A 20,264-nucleotide genomic window follows, 5' to 3' on the forward strand; every position below is an offset into this window, starting at 1 on the left:
GAAAAGCTTGAACTTTTTAAAAATTATATTAGAATTATATAGAATAGAAGTTCGAAGTGGGCAAGATGATAAGTAGGAGCTGACTATGTAGTTGAAGACATTTCAGATGCCATTTTTTACTGTTTCTAGGGTCTTTGTTTTTGTGAGCACATAATCATGGGGCGTCTCAAGGTTCCCTTGAGGCAAACTTTCACCAGTTTTGGTTTTCAGAAGTCTTAAATTTCTCAAAAGCCAGTTATCTTGCTAGAAGGCAGTGTAGCTCAAGGGAAGGGATCTGTATGTAGGCTTTGGAATCAGAAAGACTCAGATTTGAAAGTTGAGTTTTGCCATTTAGTTATTACTGATGCCAGTGACCTCCCCGTGAGCCCTGGCTTTAACATCTCTAACACAATTATACGGTAATTCAGTAAGTGCAGACTTTTATTGTGAGGTTTAGGTATGATGTGTAGACATTTGGCAAATGGTAGCTGCTGTTAGTCATTTTGGGAATCTAACTGTTGTGACTGTGGAAAGATCCATGGTACTTGGTTGTTTTACTTCTACAAAGTTTTAAAGGCAGAATTGTTCAGAACTAAAGTAGAGATGAAGAGAATTCATCTAATTTGCATCCATTGTTCATTGCCTCTTCCTACAAGTGATTTCTGTAACTTGTTAAGCATATATACTTTCATAAAATCCTTAACTACTAACTAAATGGCTTTTAACCTTATTTTTTTAAATTTAACTTACTTGCTTCTCCTAGATAAATTTATAGCATCATTTTCTGGTACACTGTTTTTAATGTATTCATATACTTATTTAATGGATTATAAATACAACTGGAGGTGGAGTAGGCATTTAAATATTTAATTTTTTCTATTTAAAGGCAAGTTATCAGAAATGGAAAACTGGATCCCATTGTATGCTTTCTAATGCTTGGAATAAATCACTAAGGAAAATACAGTGTGTATCAAAATGAGCATTATTTCATTTCAAGTCTTCTGGGGGAATTTTTAAGTTTCTGTAATAGAACTATGATACGTGTTACAATTACAGTGGCCAAAAAAATTTTATTTCCATTTGCTTAGCATTTGCTACCTGATTCAGTTCCACAAAGATAAATTCAGTTGGAAACTGTTAAAAAAGTAAATTTAAAAGAAAATCTGTGAATTTAACATGATCGTCATTGGGTATATAGGTTCCAGCTTACTAAATAAAGCTTAGTCTTTATGACAGTATGAAATAGTGAGATCTAACTAACTTAGTGAAGTTTTTTTCAATGTGTACTATCCTCTGATTTTATTTTATAAAGTACATTGCAAAAGGTTTTAGACTTTGTTTCTCACTTAATATTTGTGTTATTTTTCAAACATCTAATTAGGTGAAACTGAATTGATTTCAATTTCTATGTTACAGGAGATTACCTGGGGCAATCGATGTTATTGGTCAGACTATAACAATTAGCCGAGTAGAAGGAAGACGACGGGCAAACGAAAACAGCAACATACAGGTTTCGTATTTTAAAAATGAATTAATTTTGAAACTGAAGAATTACATCCATGTTCTAATTTAATTATTCAATATACATTTATAGTGCTATGTTATATGTTAGGTATTTTAGATTTAAAATATGGAATTAATCACTTTTATTACAAAAGCTATTCTATTTAGAAGTTATTACCTTTAGATCTTTTTCAGTAAGATTTCTTTCTCTTTCTTTCTTTTTTTTTTTTTGCTGTAAGCATAATATATAGGCTAATTGGACTAAAAAAGGGAAATATTGGAAAAGTTTAAAGAAGGAAATAAAACTACCGATAATTCTAGCATCTAAAGATAACCACTCTTAACACTCTGGTACTTACTTCTCTTTGTCACCAAGCAAGATTACGATATACTATTATGATTCTTTTTTGTGTATCCTTTAAAAAAAATTATCATTTGCATTTTTCCATATTCTTAAAAATATTTAAAATTTCTTTATGATAGTTTCATTGTATGGACATACATAATTTATTAAATGTGACATTTTGGGGGGAAGTAGATTTTCCTTGTTTTCAAGTGAAATAATGAAAGGAGATGAGTTATTAGTAACTTGGATAATTCAAGTTAGAACTTTAGTAACAGATTTTCAGCTATTAGCTTGATCATACGTTTTTTTTTTTTTTTTTTTTAATTTTTTCAACGCTTTTTATTTATTTTTGGGACAGAGAGAGACAGAGCATGAACGGGGGAGGGGCAGAGAGAGAGGGAGACACAGAATCGGAAACAGGCTCCAGGCTCTGAGCCATCAGCCCAGAGCCTGACGCGGGGCTCGAACTCCCGGACCGCGAGATCGTGACCTGGCTGAAGTCGGACGCTTAACCGACTGCGCCACCCAGGCGCCCCATACGTTTTTAAAAATTATTTCCTTTTTCTCAGTGCTTTAAAAAATGTCAAAGTGTTTTGATCCTCATTACTTTTAATAAATTAATCTTGTTTTTAGCGTGCTTGAGGGTAAATCATTTCTAAGCTGGTAGATAGTTCTCTCTTCTTTTCCCCACCATTAAAATGCCTGGATTTCTTAGAATAATTCTGTTCCCTACTTTAAAAAATAGCTTATCAGCATAAGTGTTACAAAAATTGCTATACTTAAAAATGAAGAAGTTAATGAAAAGAGGGATTATGTTTAAATGATACCCTTCAGCCAGCAAGGATTTTTAGAAGTGTACATTAAAAGCACATTATGTTGTCTGTTTCTGCTGTTTTCTTAAATGTGTTTGCACATCAGAATCCCTCAGGGAGGCCTGACAAAAATCCAGATTTCTGTGTGTCACTCCTGTAGGTTTGCTGCCTGTCCCTTACCTTTTTACACAAATCACTATTTTGTAAACACTTCCACTTTTCAGGTATGAACCCTTGTTCTTAAATTTACAAGGCTCACATGAAAAAGTTATTTATATATTGGGCTGCCTATTATTTGCACCCTGTTAATGCATACCACCTGCTGATAGGCCCTGGTACAGTGAAGATCTCTTCTGTTGCCATGTTGATTTCTTAATGCTACTATCTGTGACTAATGATTACATTGCCTTAATGTGAGTACAGTAACTTGGTTGGGTAACAAAGATAATACTTATTACATTATATTTATAAAGTACTTAATTTATAAATACTCTCGTTGAGAATGTTTTTATTCTTTTCTAAAGTTTTTTTTAATGCTTATTTTTGAGAGAGAGAGAGAGAGAGGGTGTGAGCAGGGGAGGGGCATAGAGAGGGAGACAGAATCCAAAGCAGGCTCCAGGCCCTGAGCTGTCGGCACAGAGCCTGACACGGGGCTCAAACTCATGAACCATGAGATCATGACCTGAGCTGAAGTTGGACGCTTAACTGACTGAGCCACCCAGGCGCCCCAGAATGTTTTTATTCTTACTAAGTTTTTTTGGTAATAATTCAATCATTTATTCTAGGCTTTATGTGGACATCTTAAATAGTGTGTGTGAGTATATACTCACATCTGTACATATACACATAAATCACAGACATGGAAAATTTGCTTCAAAATATGTGTTATGTGAATAAAACTTTTTACTTTGTTTCTTAAATGAAATAAATTTACTGAGTTTTTAATCTTAGGTATGTTTTTAAAATTAACTATATTTTAATTTTAGGTCCTTTCTGAAAGATCTGCTACTGAAGTAGACAACAATTTTAGCAAACCACCTCCATTTTTCCCTCCAGGAGCTCCTCCCACCCACCTTCCACCTCCTCCATTTCTTCCACCTCCTCCAACTGTCAGCACTGCTCCACCTCTGATTCCACCACCAGGTAAATAGTAAATAAGACATTTGATTTTGAGAGAAAAATAACCATGAGTGTTTCTTCTATTTTGAATTCTAATAATTAAAATATATATTTGAAAATAAAGTCTTCACTGATTGCACTGCATTATAATTAATAGATAGGAAACTTATGTTAAATCTTAAATAGATTCGGAGTGAAAACAAATCTGTATGTGCTATGTCAGCACAGCAAAGAATATGCTAATAGAGAAGACTGGACAGATAAGAAAATTGTGATCCAAGGTATGATAGTGATCACTAAAATTGCTAATTGTATACATAGCTTATGTATACATAAACCATGTTAACTTGTTCTGAAAAGGTTTAAAGACACTTTCAGAATTGGAGTAGGTTCAAAAAAATATATCCTGTGAAGAGATTGAAGTGAAAATCTCTGGTCGTTTTTTTGTATCCTGATTTCCTTTTAGTAGACCTCTTCTGGGTGCCAGATACCTGGTATTTACTTCTTCTAAAAAGTCAGAAAATTAGTTTTATCATATTTGAGCCACTTTTGATTATTTGTGTAATTGGTGGCAATAGAAAAAAATTCATGAATAATCCCCAGATTTTTATATTTTCAACCTTACATCCAGTGGCCTTTGTTATTTTATTTCCATTAAGCTTCTGGTATTTATTCCCCTTAATCAGTTTGGGATGAAATAGCAAGACTGATTGAGATAATAATTACTTTCTTCCTAGGGAGAATACCAGCAGTAAATGATAAAAACTAGCTCCTGCTCATAATTATAACTACATACGTGAGATAAAGTTTTCTTACATTTATAAATTAATATCAATTTATGCTAAATAATAAAGTTAATTTATACTAAAGAGCCACGTCCACTCAGTTACTTGGCAATTCAAGAGAGCCGTACTCGTTTTAAGGTACCAGTTTTGATAAGAGTACCAAGGCACATTAAGGGTCTGAATAGTCCTTCCCTATAGTATTCATTTTTGGTCTCTAAATATCAACTGTTTAATTGGCCCTACAGCCACAACAACTTTGATTCCCTTCCATTGTCACTTCTGTCTTCATAAAGGATAAGAATTATGAAAAACGTCTGGTTTTAGAGATTCTGTTGTCTCAGAAATAGAGGAAAGAGAAGACTGGATAGGTTGGAAGTGCTTACTCCAGACAACGTTGTTTCTAAAATTCAACAAATTTCTTGTTTTGGAACATAAACCATTCAGAGGTTGTGATGGGACCCAGGATTCTTAGGTCTTTAATATGGTGAGAATTAACTAAAGGAAAAGGGAAAGGAATGAGGATGTAGTGATTCATTGATGACTCCTTTGTCTACCGAAAAGATAAAATGTATAAATAGTTAATTCTGAACATACTTGATTTAGTGACATTACAAGATAATCAGTGTACATTATAATAGTCCTTATGCTATATTGCTTGATAATCTTAATTTTACTAGGTATTAATGGTGATTTGAAAGAATTTTTTTTTATTGCTAAGCTAATACAGTATATCCCCAGATTGCTTTATATAGTTTATATAGTCAACACTAGCTATTGTGAGAGAGTAAGTGGTATGAAAAATGGTGAAAATATAAATACCTTATTGATACAATATTTAGAATCTCTGTAGGATATTCTTCATAGGCACTGGCATTATCTGGAAGTAGGACTTTTTCCAAAATCATAAAACTACTCCATTTCTTTGTCATATAACTTCTATTTATAAGGATTAGTATCTGTTAATAATATTTAGGTCATCTATGGCATTACACCATAGAGTAACACTGATTATTATTTTTCTGTTGTTTAAGTTATTTATTTACAGGGTTACCTCGGAGATATTGCACTTCTAGACCACTGCAATAAAATGAATCAAATTATGTTTTTGGGGGGTTTCTTGGTGCATGTAAAAGTTAATGTTTATACTATGCTATAGTCCATTAAAGAGTGCAATAATAGCATTATGTCTAAAACTCAATGTACATACCTTAATTAAAAAGTACTTTATTGCTAAAAAAATGTTTATCATCATCTGAGCGTTAAGTGAGTATAATCTTTTTGCTGATCTTGGTGTCTTTTGATGTTGAAGGCTGCTGACTCACCAGGGTGGTGGTGGCTGAAGGTTAAGGTGGCTGTGGCAATTTCTTACAATAAGACAGCAATGAAGTTTGCCTCATCCGTGGACTGTTCTTTTCACAAGTGATTTCTCTTTTGGATGTGATGCTGTTTGATAGCATCTTAGCCAAAGTAGAACTTTCAAACTTGGAGTCAATCCTTTCAAACCCTGCTTCTGCTTTTATCAGCTAAGATTATGTAATATTCTGTATTCTAACTCCTTTGCTGTCATTTCCACAAACTTCACAGCATCTTTACCAGGAGTAGACTCCATCTCACGAAACCACTTTCTTTGCCCATCCATGAGAAGCAGACCCTCATCTGTTCATGTTTTGCCCTGAGATTGTAGAAATTCTGTCACATCGTCAGGCCCCACTTGTCATTTTAGTTCTCTTGTTATTTCCACCACGTCTGCAGTGACTTCCTCCACTGAAGTCCTGAACCCCTCCCAGTCATCCACGAGGCACGGAATCAACTTCTTCCAAACTCCTCTTCATATTGATATTTGGATCTCTCCCCATGAATCATGGATGAATGTTTTTAATGGCATCTCGAATCATGAATCCTTGCCAGAATGTTTTCAATTTACTTTGCCCAGATCTGCCAGACAACTGGAATCATGGTCTCTGACAACTTTATTCTTATGAAATGTGTTTCTTCAGTAATAAGACTTGAAAGTCAAATGACTCCTTGATCCATGGGCTGCAGAATGGATATTTGTTATGGGGCATGGAAACATTAATCTCCTTGTGTGTCTCCAACAGAGAGCTCTTGAGTGACCAGGCACATTGTCGATGGGCAGTAATATTTTGAAAGGAATCTTTTTTCCTGAGCAGTAGTCTCAACAGTGGCTTAAAATATTCAGTAAACCATGTTGTCAACAGATGTGCTGTCATCCAGACTTTGTTGTTCCACTTTTAGGGCAGAGCACAGGCAGAGTGGATTTAGCATAATTCGTAAGGGCCCTAGGATTTCAGAATGGTAAATGAGCATAAGTCACCAGCTGCATTAGCCCCTAACAAGAAAAGAGTCAGCCTGTCCTTTGAAACTTTGAAGCCAGGCCTTGACTTTTCTTGAGCTGTGGAAGTCCCAGATGGCATCTTCTTCTAATAGGAGGCTGTTTTATCTACATTGCAAATCTGTTTAGTGTAGCCACCTTTATGAATTATCTGAGTGAGACCTTCTGGGTAACTTGCTGCAGCTTCTGTATCAGCACTTGCTGCCTTGCCTTGCACTTTACGTTACGGAGATGGCTTCTTTCCTTAAACCTCACGAACCAACCTCTGTTAGCTTTGAACTTTTTTCTTGCAGCTTCCTCACCTCTGTCAACCTTTACAGAATTGAAGAAAGTTATAAGGGCTTTGCCCTGGATTAGCCTTTGGCTTAAGGGAATGTTGTAGCTGGTTTGGTCTTCTATCCAGACCACTCAGAGTTTCTCCATATTGGCAGTAAGGCTAGTTTGCTTTCTTATCAGTGTGTGTTCACTGGAGTAGCACTTTTAATTTCTTTCAAGAACTTTTCCTTTGCATTCACAACTTGACTGGCACAAGAGGCCTATCAGCTTTTGGCATGCCTTCCTCACTAAGCTTAATCATTTCTAGCTTTTGATTTAAAGTGAGAGACCTATAACTCTTCCTTTCACTTGAACATTTCAAGGCCATTGTAGGGCTATTAACTGGCCTAATTTCATTATTGTTGTGTCTCAGGGGAGAAGGAGAGAGAGAGAACACAAACAACATTTATCGTTTAAGTTTGCCATCTTATATGTGATTGAGGTTTGTGGTGACCCAAAACAGTTAAAACAGTAACATCAAAAGATCATTGATCACAAGTGGCCATAACAAATAAAATAATGAAAAGTTTGAAATATTGCAACAGTTACCTTAAATGTGACACAGAGATGTGAAATGTGCAAACACTATTGGGAAAGGACTCTAGTAGACTTGCTGATGCAGTGTTGCCACAGGCCTTCAGTTTGTTAAAAACAAAAGCACAGTAACTACGGAGTGCTGTAAAGTGGGTGCAGTAAAATGAGGTATGCCTGTAGTGTTAATTTTCAGCTACATGCTTTCCATATTTTAAACACCCGTCTGGATTTCCTTTGATGGCTTATTCTTAGAATTGCCATGCTGTCCTGTCAGCATTTAAGAATACTAATTTAGATGAATTCTGATGCTTGTTAAAGCAGTACCTAACTGGTATATTTGCTGGTGGCTGGGAGATACCAATTGATACTAAAACCAAATATTTGTAAATTGAGACTATCTGAATTACTGTTTAATTGTACCAGCTCATGAGCTGTTGGGAGAGAACATAGCTCACATTTCTACCTGTGTTTCTCAACAATGCTAATCACAAAGATCTTTTGTATACTTGACATTTCTTAAAAAAGATAGCTGATTGAGTTAATGTACTTATGTATCCATAACACCAGAGAGATTTTCAGATTGACAGTTGATACAGTCAGACACTTATCAGTCAGAGTGGGTACTAGCTTTCAATAACAGTATGGCTACATGGATGTATACCAACTGAATATTGGCCTTGATTAAAGCCACATTTTCAGTTACCATTTACCACAGAACCACATGATTAGAGTACATTCTATAGAGCTCACTGTAATTTAGATCACCTTAAGAATTAAAAGCAGTTAATGGAAGAAACCTGTGGCCCAGGAGTCTTTTCATGTTTCCTTAAAAATTACTCCATTTTTCTTAGAGAAACCTTGGATTTTCTGGAGAAATACTAAAGGAAGAAAGGAAAAAATATCCCTTGAAACTTTAAACGTATTTTAATGTTTTCTTTGGTAACATTTGTTTTGAAATGCAGAAGTTTTAAAGTTTTAAAGGCCTGTATATGATGGGACAAAGATAGTAATCATTTTATTATGCCTATATTTTCAGATGCTGATTTTTTCATAAATAGGGTGACTGTATATCCAGATTTTCCTGGAATGGGTCTTACTTTTATACCTTTTATTTCAGCATAACTATTTCTATTCACTCTCAGAAATGCCTTGGTTTGAAGAAAAAAAATTATGGTCAGTTTTTGGAGGTTTCCAGGCATGACTCATCACATTAAGTGGGCTCCTTAACAAAGATGAGGTGATAGACGTCACATGTATTCAAGGGATTTTTACTGTCAAATAGCAGACAAGGAAACGTGTATTGCCTCCTACCCTCCTGAAACACACATCAACAAACATACATGAAACCTTGTTAGTAACAATAAAATATTTGCCACAATTGATTTGTAAGAACAGTGGAGAACGTTTTGAATGGGAGAGTATAGCAAATATGTAAGGGACCTCTGGTCCTAAATGAATGTCATGACATTTGGACTAGCTTTTTTACATGAAAACATATTTAATGTGGTTTCCTGCTACCATACTAACAGTAGCTTGAAAACACTGATTATTCAGCATCTTAACTTTCAGAAAGTCTGTTTACTTTTATTGAACCACCCACTACTTTCTATTGTGTTACATTTCTCAGAAATGCATTAGTACAGCTTCATGGTTTCACTGAGTAATAGTAGAAATTCATTTGACCCTTGAATAATACCAGGGTTATCGGCACCAACCTCCTAAGCAGTCAAAAATCTGCATATAACTTGACCTCCTGGAAACTTCTACTGATAGCCCATTGTTGACTGGAAGCCTTACTCATAACATAAACAGTCAACACATATTTTTTTATGTTATATGTATTATGTACTATATTCTTACAGTAAAGTAAGCTAGAGAAAAGAATATGTTAACATCATAAAGAAGAGAAAATGAATTTATAGGTCTGTACTATTAAAAAATCCACATGTAAGTGCACCTGTGCAGTTCAAACCCATGTTGTTTAAGGGTCACTTGTAATAGCTAATAATAGCTAATATTTCTTGAATGCTTACTTACTATTGATGGCACTTTTCTGAGCACATTTCATGTATTAACTCTATATGATTCTTGACAACATCTGAAGTAGATATTATTCTAATTTTATAGAAGAGGAAACTGGGGTTTAAGGCATTTAAGTAGTACCTAGAAAATAGCAGAACCAGGGGTACCTGGTTGGCTCAGTCGGTTGAGCGACCGACTTTGGCTCAGGTCATGATGTCACAGCTCGTGGGTTCGAGCCCCGTGTTGGGCTCTGTGCTGACAGCATGGAGCCTGGAGCCTGCTTCGGATTCTGTGTCTTCCTCTCTCTCTGCCCCTAACCCACTCGCATTCTGTCTCTGTCTCTCCCAAAAATAAATAAACATTAAAAAAAAATTAAAAAAAAAAAAAAAGAAAAGAAAATAGCAGAACCAGTAGGCAGTTTTGCTTGAAAGCCTGTTTTGTTACCTGTGTTGAAATGAATTCATGACCTGTGTCAAGAAAACTGTATTATATATGGCATTGTGTGTATTTACCTCAATATCATGTCTTTGAAAAGCTTTTTTTAAAATTTTTATTATTATTTTCTTTTTTCTTTCTTTTTTTTTTTTTTTTTGTATTTCCCTCATGTTGAAGTGCATGCATATGTATTTGTGGATAGAGAAGTTAGGGAGGTTGAGGAACCAGATTTTTTTTTTTGTAAATCTAGTTAACTGAGGTTTTGCTGTTTTGTGTTTCCTGATTTGTGTTAAGTCTAGTGAATATAAACTTGTGATGTACTTGTTTATTGGAAGAAAAATTGTAACATTGGAAGGATTGATGCTATATAGTACAGTTGATTTTTATGGTACTTTTTATTGTGGTAAAATGTACATAGTATTTATTATTCTAACCATTTATAAGTGCATGGTTCACTGGCATTAAATACACTGTGTTGTGTAACCATCACTACTGTCTATACCTAAAACTTCTTATTATTGATAACAAAACTGTACTCAGTAGACAATAACTCTTACCTCCTACCCCAGCTCCTGGTAGCCTCTCTTTATTTCTTTCTCTATGAATTTGTCTACTGTAGGTACTTTATGTAAGTGAAATCATACAGTATTTGTCCTGTGTCTGGCTTATCTTGTTTTTAAAATAATTTAATTAATGTTTGTAAACTATTTTTTTAAACTATGTTCAAACTATATTACATTTTATTGTAGACTTTTAATTTAAAATTTTAAATGTTGATTAACTTTAGTGTCATCCTATGTTATCTTCATTTTTGAAAATAGAGTTTATTGAAAGAAGGCAGATTCATTTTAACTCATTTCTTGTTACATTAATCAAAATTAAGGCTCATGTGACTATGGTTCTGTAAGTCTTCAGAACAATTAAAACTCTCAGGAGTAGAATTCTGTTAAGTTGAAAAAGACTTTTTGCTTTACTGAAATACTGTAGTCCAACTAGTTCAGACCACAGAGAAAAATCATCCCTGCTTTTAAAATTGTATATAAGGTTTACCTGTTAATCTAGATTTGAAAACGCATAGGGTTCTGTAGTTAAGAAGGGTTTCCTAAATTCATTCCGAAAGACTGTGGTCAAGTACCTTAGTGTATCACTAGTCACATAGTACCGTGAATTATATGAACTTAAAAGTTGTGTGAATTCCTTAAATATCTTGATTTTGGGTTAGCCATGATACAGGGAATTAGGGAGAAAGAAGGCAGCTCACCTCTGGAGTCTTGCTGCATTTCTTCTGAGGTCTACATTTTGGATTAGCTTTCTGTTAGCAGTCTGGTTCCAGCACAGTGGCTCTTAAACTTAATACGGCCCCGCAAAGAGCTTTTATTTATGCATGGTTTATCTGTTTTTTTGTATTAGAAATTAAAACTGAGAAATATTATTTAAAAAATATTCTTAGTAAGTCTATTACATATTAGCATTCAGACAACATTTGTATGAAAAATACTTTTTTCAAAACAAACCATTTAGTGCAAAGAGTGGCCTTATTCTATACTTTTGCAAATATTACTGTGTGGCTTAATAGAAAAAAGCTGAATTCTTCTGTTTGTTTCTGCCTTAAATCTTTCTGTGGTTTCACACATTGTGTAGCCTCTAGAAAACTTTATTGGACACTTGTAAGAGAATGAGCATGAAAATGGCAAATAACGTCTTAGTATTTTTATGAGAGTAGTTTTGACCTTGCAGATTCCTTAGAAGGGTAGAGACCCCTGGGAATCTCCAGATAACACTTGAAGAATTGCTGCTTTGGCAAAAGCGTGGCCTATACTGGGTGAATATTATCTGTACCCTTGAGAAGGTACAATTTTGAGAAGCTGTTTTATGAATATGATGTTTATTAGACTAATTTTTATAGTTCTGTAAGATTTTTGGTCTTATACAGTAAATCTGCCTATTAACTGATGCTGCTTGCCCAAAATAATTTTTCCAGAAGTACCTTTAAAAATATATTCCTTGAAGTTTTTGAGAACTGTACTCATTTTCTCTTAAGTTTTTTTTTATATTAGAAAACCCCCAACAGCCGATTAATATTTTCAGTGAACTAAAAATAGGGAATAATGCTAATTATCTGTAATTATTTTTCATTTGAACATTACTGGCACAATTAATTTAAATGTAAGCTTCGTGGATATTAAAACCTTCTCTACAATGATGATTTTTGAATGTCCTTTTTTCTCATGGGTGTTCCCTTTATAATAGTTACGTTTTGAATGTACTGTGGATGCTACATTTTATAGAATTTAATCATGGTTTAATATTTGCCTTTTGTTTGTGCCACTCTTCCAATCATTTTGTGATTATATTGGAGCTTATAGAGACCAGTTCCTTTGTAAAAATACTGACATTTCTATTCAGAAATATTTTTATTTGTCTAATGTAGGATTTTTGTGTTCAGTAGGCTTTAGATTATTTTATAAATTAGAGGATTAAGTATTCCTAATAAGGATAAAATAGTTCACTTTATACTTAACATAAAATTGTCTTGTTTACCTTTTAGGTATGGCGTAGACTGATAACTTTGTTGCTTTAAGTTTTGTGACCATAGCACCTTTTAACAAATTTTTAAAAACATTACTCCATCCTTTTTTGCACCCTGTAATGAACTGTTTTACTTTAATCGTTAAATAGTTGTATGGTATTCTACATCTGTTTCTTTTCTTACAGGGTAGATGGTAGACAATTTGTGTGTATATATAATCTTAAAAATACTCATGCATAGAAAAGCATGTAGTGTGGAAGGTAATATTTAAAAATTTTTATAAACCTTGACTCTAGGTACTCAGTTTCTTTGTGCAGAATTTACTTACAAGCTTGATGACTTAGAAGTAGAAATCAGTGAGTGTTAAGGAAAGTGATCAAATTTATCTGTTTGTAACATAATAGTGCCAATGAAATTTAGAAGTTGGTGGGAACTTGGAAGCCTAATTTGCATAATTCTGCCGTGCTTTTTTTTTTTTTTTCTTTCACTTGAACTTAATAGAGAAATGATAGGTAGTTATACATATTGGTTAGCTGTTGCAGAGTAGCAAGTCACTTCAGAAAGTAGTGGCTTCAAACAACATACATTTATTATTAAATAGTTATTGTGGGTTAGGAGTGGGGACAGCTTAGCTGGGTCTCTGCTTCAGAGTCTGCCACAGACTTTGAGATGGTCATCTCAAAGGCTTGACTGAGAAATTACTCTTTCAAGATCAGTCACCTCTTTGTTGAAATCAAGATTCATTTCATTTCCTATGTTGCAACTTGGTTCATGAAAGCATGAATGTTGAGAAGACAGTAGAGGATACCGACAAAATAGAAGTCACTGTCTTTTTTAACCTAGACACAGAAGTGACATCCTGTCATTTTTGCTAGATCTTTTTTGTAGAAATAAGTCATTATTTATCTAGTCCACACCCAGGGGAGGGTATGAATACCAAATGTAAGGCGTAAATCAGCAAGAGGCAGGGATCATTAGAAGCCATGTCAGGCTATCTAGCATGTAACTTTTTTCTGCCTTAGAAAAATAATGATGGGCTACATTGAGAATGAGTTCATACACAGTTTTCATTGTTATTGTTGTTGAGTACAGAGCCTCTATTAATTTTGTGCGAATACTAAAAATATAGTAAATTCCTTTAAATAAGTATCACAGGGCTGCTGCTTTTCTATTTCTTTGTCTCAATTTCTTCACTTCCCAAATAGGATTTCAGGATCCCCACCCCCATGCTTTACATGGAAGAGTACGCGCGCGTTACAGGAAAACTTATATCCGATTCTCTTTCTTTTGAGGATGCTAGATCGTATAGGCTGTCCTACAGCTATATTATTTTACTTCAAAGTGTCACATGTTCTGTTTCATAAAAATTTGGAATGGAATTTATTTCATGTGTATTGAATATTGAGCTGTTGAGCAGCAATCCATAGAGAAGTTTAGGATCTGATGCACTGAGTATGGTCTCTGCTCAGCATCATCATCATTTCCTTGATAGGAATGCAAATTCTCTGGCCATACCGCAGACCTACTGAATCAGAAATTCTAGGGGCAAGACCCAACAATCTGTGTTTTAACAAACTCTCCAGGTTTTTCTGGTGGTCACTAAAGTTTCAAAACCTAATCTACTCAGTCCTATTAGAACTTGAATATTAGTTTTCTAAAAGCTTTGGCCTACAGTACTAGAAATCTTACTTTTATTACTGTTATGCGAGGCTTTCCAGGGAAATAATAAACTTTTTTCATACTCATTTTACAGTTAAAGGAAACAGTAAAACACAATACTTGCCTGTGTAATTTATATCTGTTACTTAGGTAGTGTGTGTGTAGCCAGGAAGGTGGGAGTGTTGAAGATGAGGACAGTAATTTTGGAGGCCAGTTATCTCTTTCTTTACTGTTTCTCTTGTTATCAAAAGTCAAATACTAAATAGTGATTTTTATATGAGAATTCTATTGACCTAACATTATATCACATATTAAACTTTTGTAGTTGCATTTTGAAAATATATCTGATAACACCAAAGAATTGATTTGTATTGTGTTTTATCAACCTTGTGGTTCTGGTTCAGTAAACATTAACCAATAAAGATTTGCATTGAAATATCTTAGAGGTCTCACAAGGGCCTTTTCTGGTTCTCATACTAACATTGTGATGAGTAGATATTGACTAGAAAGACGTATATCTGTATCTATATCTATATATAGATATGGCATGATTTTTCTTTTTGTTCTTAATTCTTTACATTTGATTGTTTAAAAGCCTGCCCTATGATACTATTATAGAAAGATTAAAATTAAAAGCAGATTGTAATTTGGGGCACCTGAGTGGCTCAGTCGGTTGAGAGTCCCATTTTGGTTCAGGTCATGATCTCACAGTTCATGAGTTTGAGCCCCACATTGGGCTCGCTGCTGTCAATGCAGAGCCTGCTTAGGATCCTCTGTCCCCCTCTCTCGCTGCCCCTCCCCCACTCGTGTTTTCTCTCTCTCTCTCAAATATTCGATTTTTTTAATGTTTTTATTTATTTTTGAGACAGACAGAGACAGAGCACGAGCAGGGGAAGGGAAGAGAGAGAGGAAGACACAGAATCCGAAGCAGGCTCCAGGCTCTGAGCTGTTAGCACAGAGCCTGACGCAGGGCTCGAACTCACGGACTGTGAGATCATGACCTGAGCTGAAGTCAGATGCTTAACCGACTGAGCCACCCAGGTGCCCCTCTCTCTCAAACATTAGAAAAAAAGATTAATTTTAACAATCTTCATAGCATAATTAATAATTTGTTTATAACTTTTATCTTTATGTTTTGTGAAAATTTGACAACTTTGATGTTTTCAAATTCTAAATTTTGAGAGGGCTGACTAGTAATTTCTTAGTTATTTTGCATGAATTCACATTTTAGTACATTGTAGTGAGTGTTAGCCAAAGTGATGCATGTTGCTCATGTATCCATTTAAGTAGTTTAGAAGGATTACAGAGTTCTTTGCCTAGTTGGCATACAGTTTTTTTCTTTGTCTTATACAGTAGCCGTCCCCTTATCTGCAAGGGATATATTCCAGGACCCCCAGTGAGTACCTGAAATGGTAGATAGTACTGAACCCTATATCTTCGGTGTTTTTTCCCCACTTTTACATGCCTGTGATAAAGCTTAATATAGAAATTAGACACAGCAAGAGATTAACAACAATAATAAAGTAGAACAGTTGTAATAATATACTGTAAAATGTTATTTGAATGTGATCTCTCCCTCTCAAAATATCTTACTGTATTGTGCTTACCTTTCTCGTGATGATGTGAGATGATAAAATGCCTGCGTCATGAGATGAAGTGAGGTGAATGGCATAGGCACTGTGACATACATAGCATTAGGCTACCATTGACCTTCAGACAGTATGTCAGAATGAGAATCACCTGCTTCCAGACGTGGTTGACTGTGGCTGAGACTGGAAAGCATAGCTGAGGAGGGACTACTGTACCCCTAAGAAAGCAATCATGTAGTTAAATGTAAAAACTAGGCCACATAGTGAAGTTAAACAGTGCTCTGAAGACTTCATACTGTTCTAAAGAAAATCAGGTAATAATGGATATTGAGAACACTTAATATGCTCTGCCTTTCTTACTTTTCCCATTTAGTACGGTGTCTGGGACTCTGCTAGCTTGTATTGTTTGCTGGATTCTGTTAGTAATGTAGGAAGCAGCAAGGTAACTTCAGGATGGACCAGAATTGCCATGAGGTGTAGATGAAGTTAGTAGACATTTGGAGGTCTAACAATTTTCGAAACATAATAACGGCTTACATGTCTTTTATATATCTTTTTCAGTCTTGTTGGTTTTGTAAGTTTAGCATATCCTTTTATTGTGTGGGCAGTTAAATCAGGTGCTTCATTCTCCATTTTAAGGCCTCTGGCTACCTTTAGATTTTTTTTTATATAAACCTCTCATTCTGGTAAAACATGTGCAGAAAAAATTTAAATTATTAGCAGATGTTTCCATTGACAAGAAAACATTTGAAAGTGATTGTTTTCATTATTTTTCCCCATGCATTTAATTAATGAATTTGACACCCCCCCCCCTCTTTTGGACAAATTTTGATGCAGTTTTTAAGATAGGATTTAGTAAACCATTCTGACTGTTGAAATTATGGTATAAAATTTTTCATGAAAAATTTTTCTATTTTCCTAATTAGAAATGTCATTATTCTTCATACAAAAAATAGAATTTGTATGCCACATAAGTTTTACATTAGGATTTAAGGGCACATTTGACCAGTGTAAATTAGGAATGTTTATTTATGCGTAGTTTATTTCTTAAAGTTTATAATGTGCAAATGAATGAGAGTCATTCAGATTAGTATATACTGACTCCTATAGAAGTAAATTGTCCACATTTATCTTAATGTGCCCTGGGGGTGTGTGTGCGTGTGCACGTGTATATATCTATATATACGCGCGCGCACGCGCACACACACACACACACACACACACACACACATCTATAGGAATTGGCTATATCCCCCTTTTCTACTCCCACATATCAAAGGAAATAATAACCTTTCCCCAATCCTGTTAACAGCAGTAAAACAATCCACAGCAACATTTGAAGGTTCCACAAAGCTTTACTAAAGTGAATATTCATCATCTTCAGAGTTATCTCGTATTAAGTACAGTATTAAAGAGCCTGTTGATCAATTTTTCTATTAAAATAACAAGATCAGATGTTGATTATCAAACTTAGTGTTAATTTCATGGAGTTTGATGTTTGTGCACAAAAAATGCACAAGTGTGCTTTTTTAACTGATGTCTAACTTTGTGATTACACCTAGTGGGGGAAATCTTGTTACCAAGTTGTTAGACTGGGGTTTCATCAGGAAGTCGGATGTTATACTGGAATTGTTGGTCCTCTGCAAGAAAACAGAATGCTTCTTTTGAGTGAATAAGCCAGGAAAATGAGGCGAGGGGTTTATTTCAAAGGTTTTTTTTTTTTGGTGATGGCATAAATACATAACAGGTTATAAAATCCAATTACTATATTAAATTTCATCACTTGTTTTTTAGGTATTCCAATAACTGTACCACCTCCAGGTAAAACTTTTTTCATGTTTTCTCCATCATTGTTAATAAACATGAAATTTCAAGCTTATAGTTCCAGGAGGGACAGTGTCGATGTGGTTAGACTATGGAATAGGCTATTGGGATTTCAAGGTCCTATTTTCAGCTCTGCCTTTGCTTCATTCCAGTTTTGATTAAGATATTTAGTTTTCTTATACCTGTCTTACCCACTTTTTGTAGAAATAGAGAGTCTGAGAAAATTCTCACCATATCAATTTGTTGAAGAAAACAGTATGGGATATAAAAAAATATTTGTATGAAAAAGTTTTTTCAGACCAATGAATTTTTTATATGCTAAAGCAACTGCAAAGAGAAGAGAAGGATCATTTATCTTGACTTTTTCGTGGTTTCTGATTTTTTTACCCTGCTGGCATAACTCAGTATCGTGAGAAAATACGTTCTGAACCATACAATTAGGTAGATTGACAACTGGTCAGATGGTTGTTCTTAGGGTGGTCATTAAATTGTTGATTGTTGTAATGGTGTGATCAATAGTTTGTATGGGACCAAGGGTTGTTTTTTGATACTTTGTCAGTGTTGCCTTTTTAAAAATATTTTTTTGGAGTGTGATGCAAATGTGATAGCAAGTGTTTTACTGAGTTCAGTATTAAAGGCCAAGGAATATAAAAAGAAGAGATGACATTGCTTGGAAGGGTGGGTCTGGATTCACAATGACCTTGATAAACAGAAATCATGGAAGTTTAGGTAGCAGAGGATAGTATGCATATGTAGTTGTGGGATAGTGAGTCACTGATTGTATATCAATGTGGCTGAAAAAGGCTTATCAGGAAAAGTCATCTAAAGGAGCCATTGGTGTGTCTAGTTTAAAAAGAAATGTGGTTGAAAGGGTGTATAAGATAGGCTTTTTCCTCCCATTAATTGCTAAACTTCACAGTTCTGAGATGTTTAATAGAGAAGTTACAGATCCTGACACTGGGTGCAGTGAAGATGAGCATGGTGAATTTGAAACAACTTGCAGCAGGGCCGAAAATGGATTTAAATGGACTTTGAGAAGGGTTAAGAGAACTGGGATTCATTTTTACATCAATGACTGAAGAAGGAGGCTTAGTGGAAGTGTTTTCAAATATGTAGAGGGTGATAGAGAGTATATGACGATGGATTGCTTCTTGTTGTCATTCAGGACAGCATATGAATTGTAGTGTGAGAGATGTAAGTCACGTAATTTAGATCATTTCCTGACAGTGAGGGTTGTTAGAACTTGGAAGGAATTGGTATCATAAGTTGTAGAATCTTAAAGTCTTTTGTTGGGATGCTTTATTGACCATCTGAACTTGCAAGTGCAGAGTAGATTAACTGTTAAGGTCCCTTTTAGCCATATTCTGTGGTATTTCATTTAGGTATTATGAATTACTGAGAATGCAGACCTCATGATATAAAGATACAAATTATTTTCCTTCCAAACTAATCCAGAAACTATATTATGTGCCCTTCTTTGTAAAATAGTTCTTCAGGGTTGTGCTATCTAAAACATATTTTATGATGGATGTTCTCAGCCTTAAGCATTTATATATATTTACTGGTAAGATTTTATTTAAAAAATTATAATTTTAAGGAAATTTCTATACATCTAAAACAAAATATTTTTTGAAAGAGGTAAATGCTATTTTATTTGCTTTTCTTCAAAAGTATTTCAAGTATAACATATCTGGTGGCAACACTACTACTGTTTATATATGGATAAGGTAAGGCATTGAGATTAACTTTCTCATACTCACAAAATGGGCTGTGTGTGGTGCTGAAAATATGACCGGGTGTCCTGACTCCCAGTTTGTGCTCTGTGTATTAGACCAGACTGTTCATTTAAAGTTTTCTTGCTCAAAAAATCTGTTTATAAGTTTAAGCTTCATTTTTTCTGTCCATTATAACATAGAGAAGCACGTTATGTCCCCAGAGAAATTTAGTGATACGCAGCAACTTTGTTTCATACTTGACATTGAATGGACATTCTATTAACTTTTTTTATCTTATGATTGAATGTTTCAGGTTTTCCTCCTCCACCAGGCGCTCCACCTCCATCTCTTATCCCAACAATAGAAAGGTAAATCAGTATGGATAGTATAAAACTTTGTTATCATTTGTAGACTTTTGACAGAAAAGTCACATACGTATCTTGGTGATATTTTCAGAGATTTAATTTTGTAAACATGAAGTAGTGCCTGAGTCTGGATCTGGGTTAGCTACTTTTATGTAAGACGTTGGACCTATAGTCCCGTAACAACACAGCACAGAGAAAACCAAATGATAGTATTTTGAAATATCTTGGTTTGATTTATGACACACTGATGAAAGAAATTCCTAGATTGGTAAAAACGTGGCTGTAGTCATTTTTGTGGTGTCTACAGATGACTAGTAATCATGAATAATGCACGTCTGTTTTATGATTAAGTAAGGACAGTTCTTAATGCGGACCATAA

The 20,264-nt window shown here is 34.6% G+C and overlaps 1 protein-coding gene across 16 annotated transcripts in view; it reads left to right on the forward strand.

Annotated features, from left to right (window-relative positions):
* FIP1L1 (factor interacting with PAPOLA and CPSF1) overlaps positions 1 to 20,264 on the forward strand; it is an 81,520-nt gene that overhangs the window by 41,023 nt on the left and 20,233 nt on the right. For 8 of the 16 annotated variants that reach the window (XM_047090993.1, XM_047090999.1, XM_047090996.1 and 5 more), the window contains 4 exons: positions 1,396 to 1,489; positions 3,627 to 3,783; positions 17,776 to 17,802; positions 19,834 to 19,888. In XM_047090993.1, the coding sequence (XP_046946949.1) occupies positions 1,396 to 1,489; positions 3,627 to 3,783; positions 17,776 to 17,802; positions 19,834 to 19,888 (333 nt within the window). The remainder of the gene's footprint in view (positions 1 to 1,395; positions 1,490 to 3,626; positions 3,784 to 17,775; positions 17,803 to 19,833; positions 19,889 to 20,264) is intronic. The other 8 variants (XM_047090994.1, XM_047091002.1, XM_047090998.1 and 5 more) reach the window with 1 other exon arrangement.

The sequence above is a fragment of the Lynx rufus genome, unplaced genomic scaffold (genome assembly GCF_022079265.1).
Source record: "Lynx rufus isolate CCGP_SWC_20201006 ecotype Redwood Valley unplaced genomic scaffold, mLynRuf1.p SCAF_3, whole genome shotgun sequence".
NCBI classification, from domain to species: domain Eukaryota; kingdom Metazoa; phylum Chordata; class Mammalia; order Carnivora; family Felidae; genus Lynx; species Lynx rufus.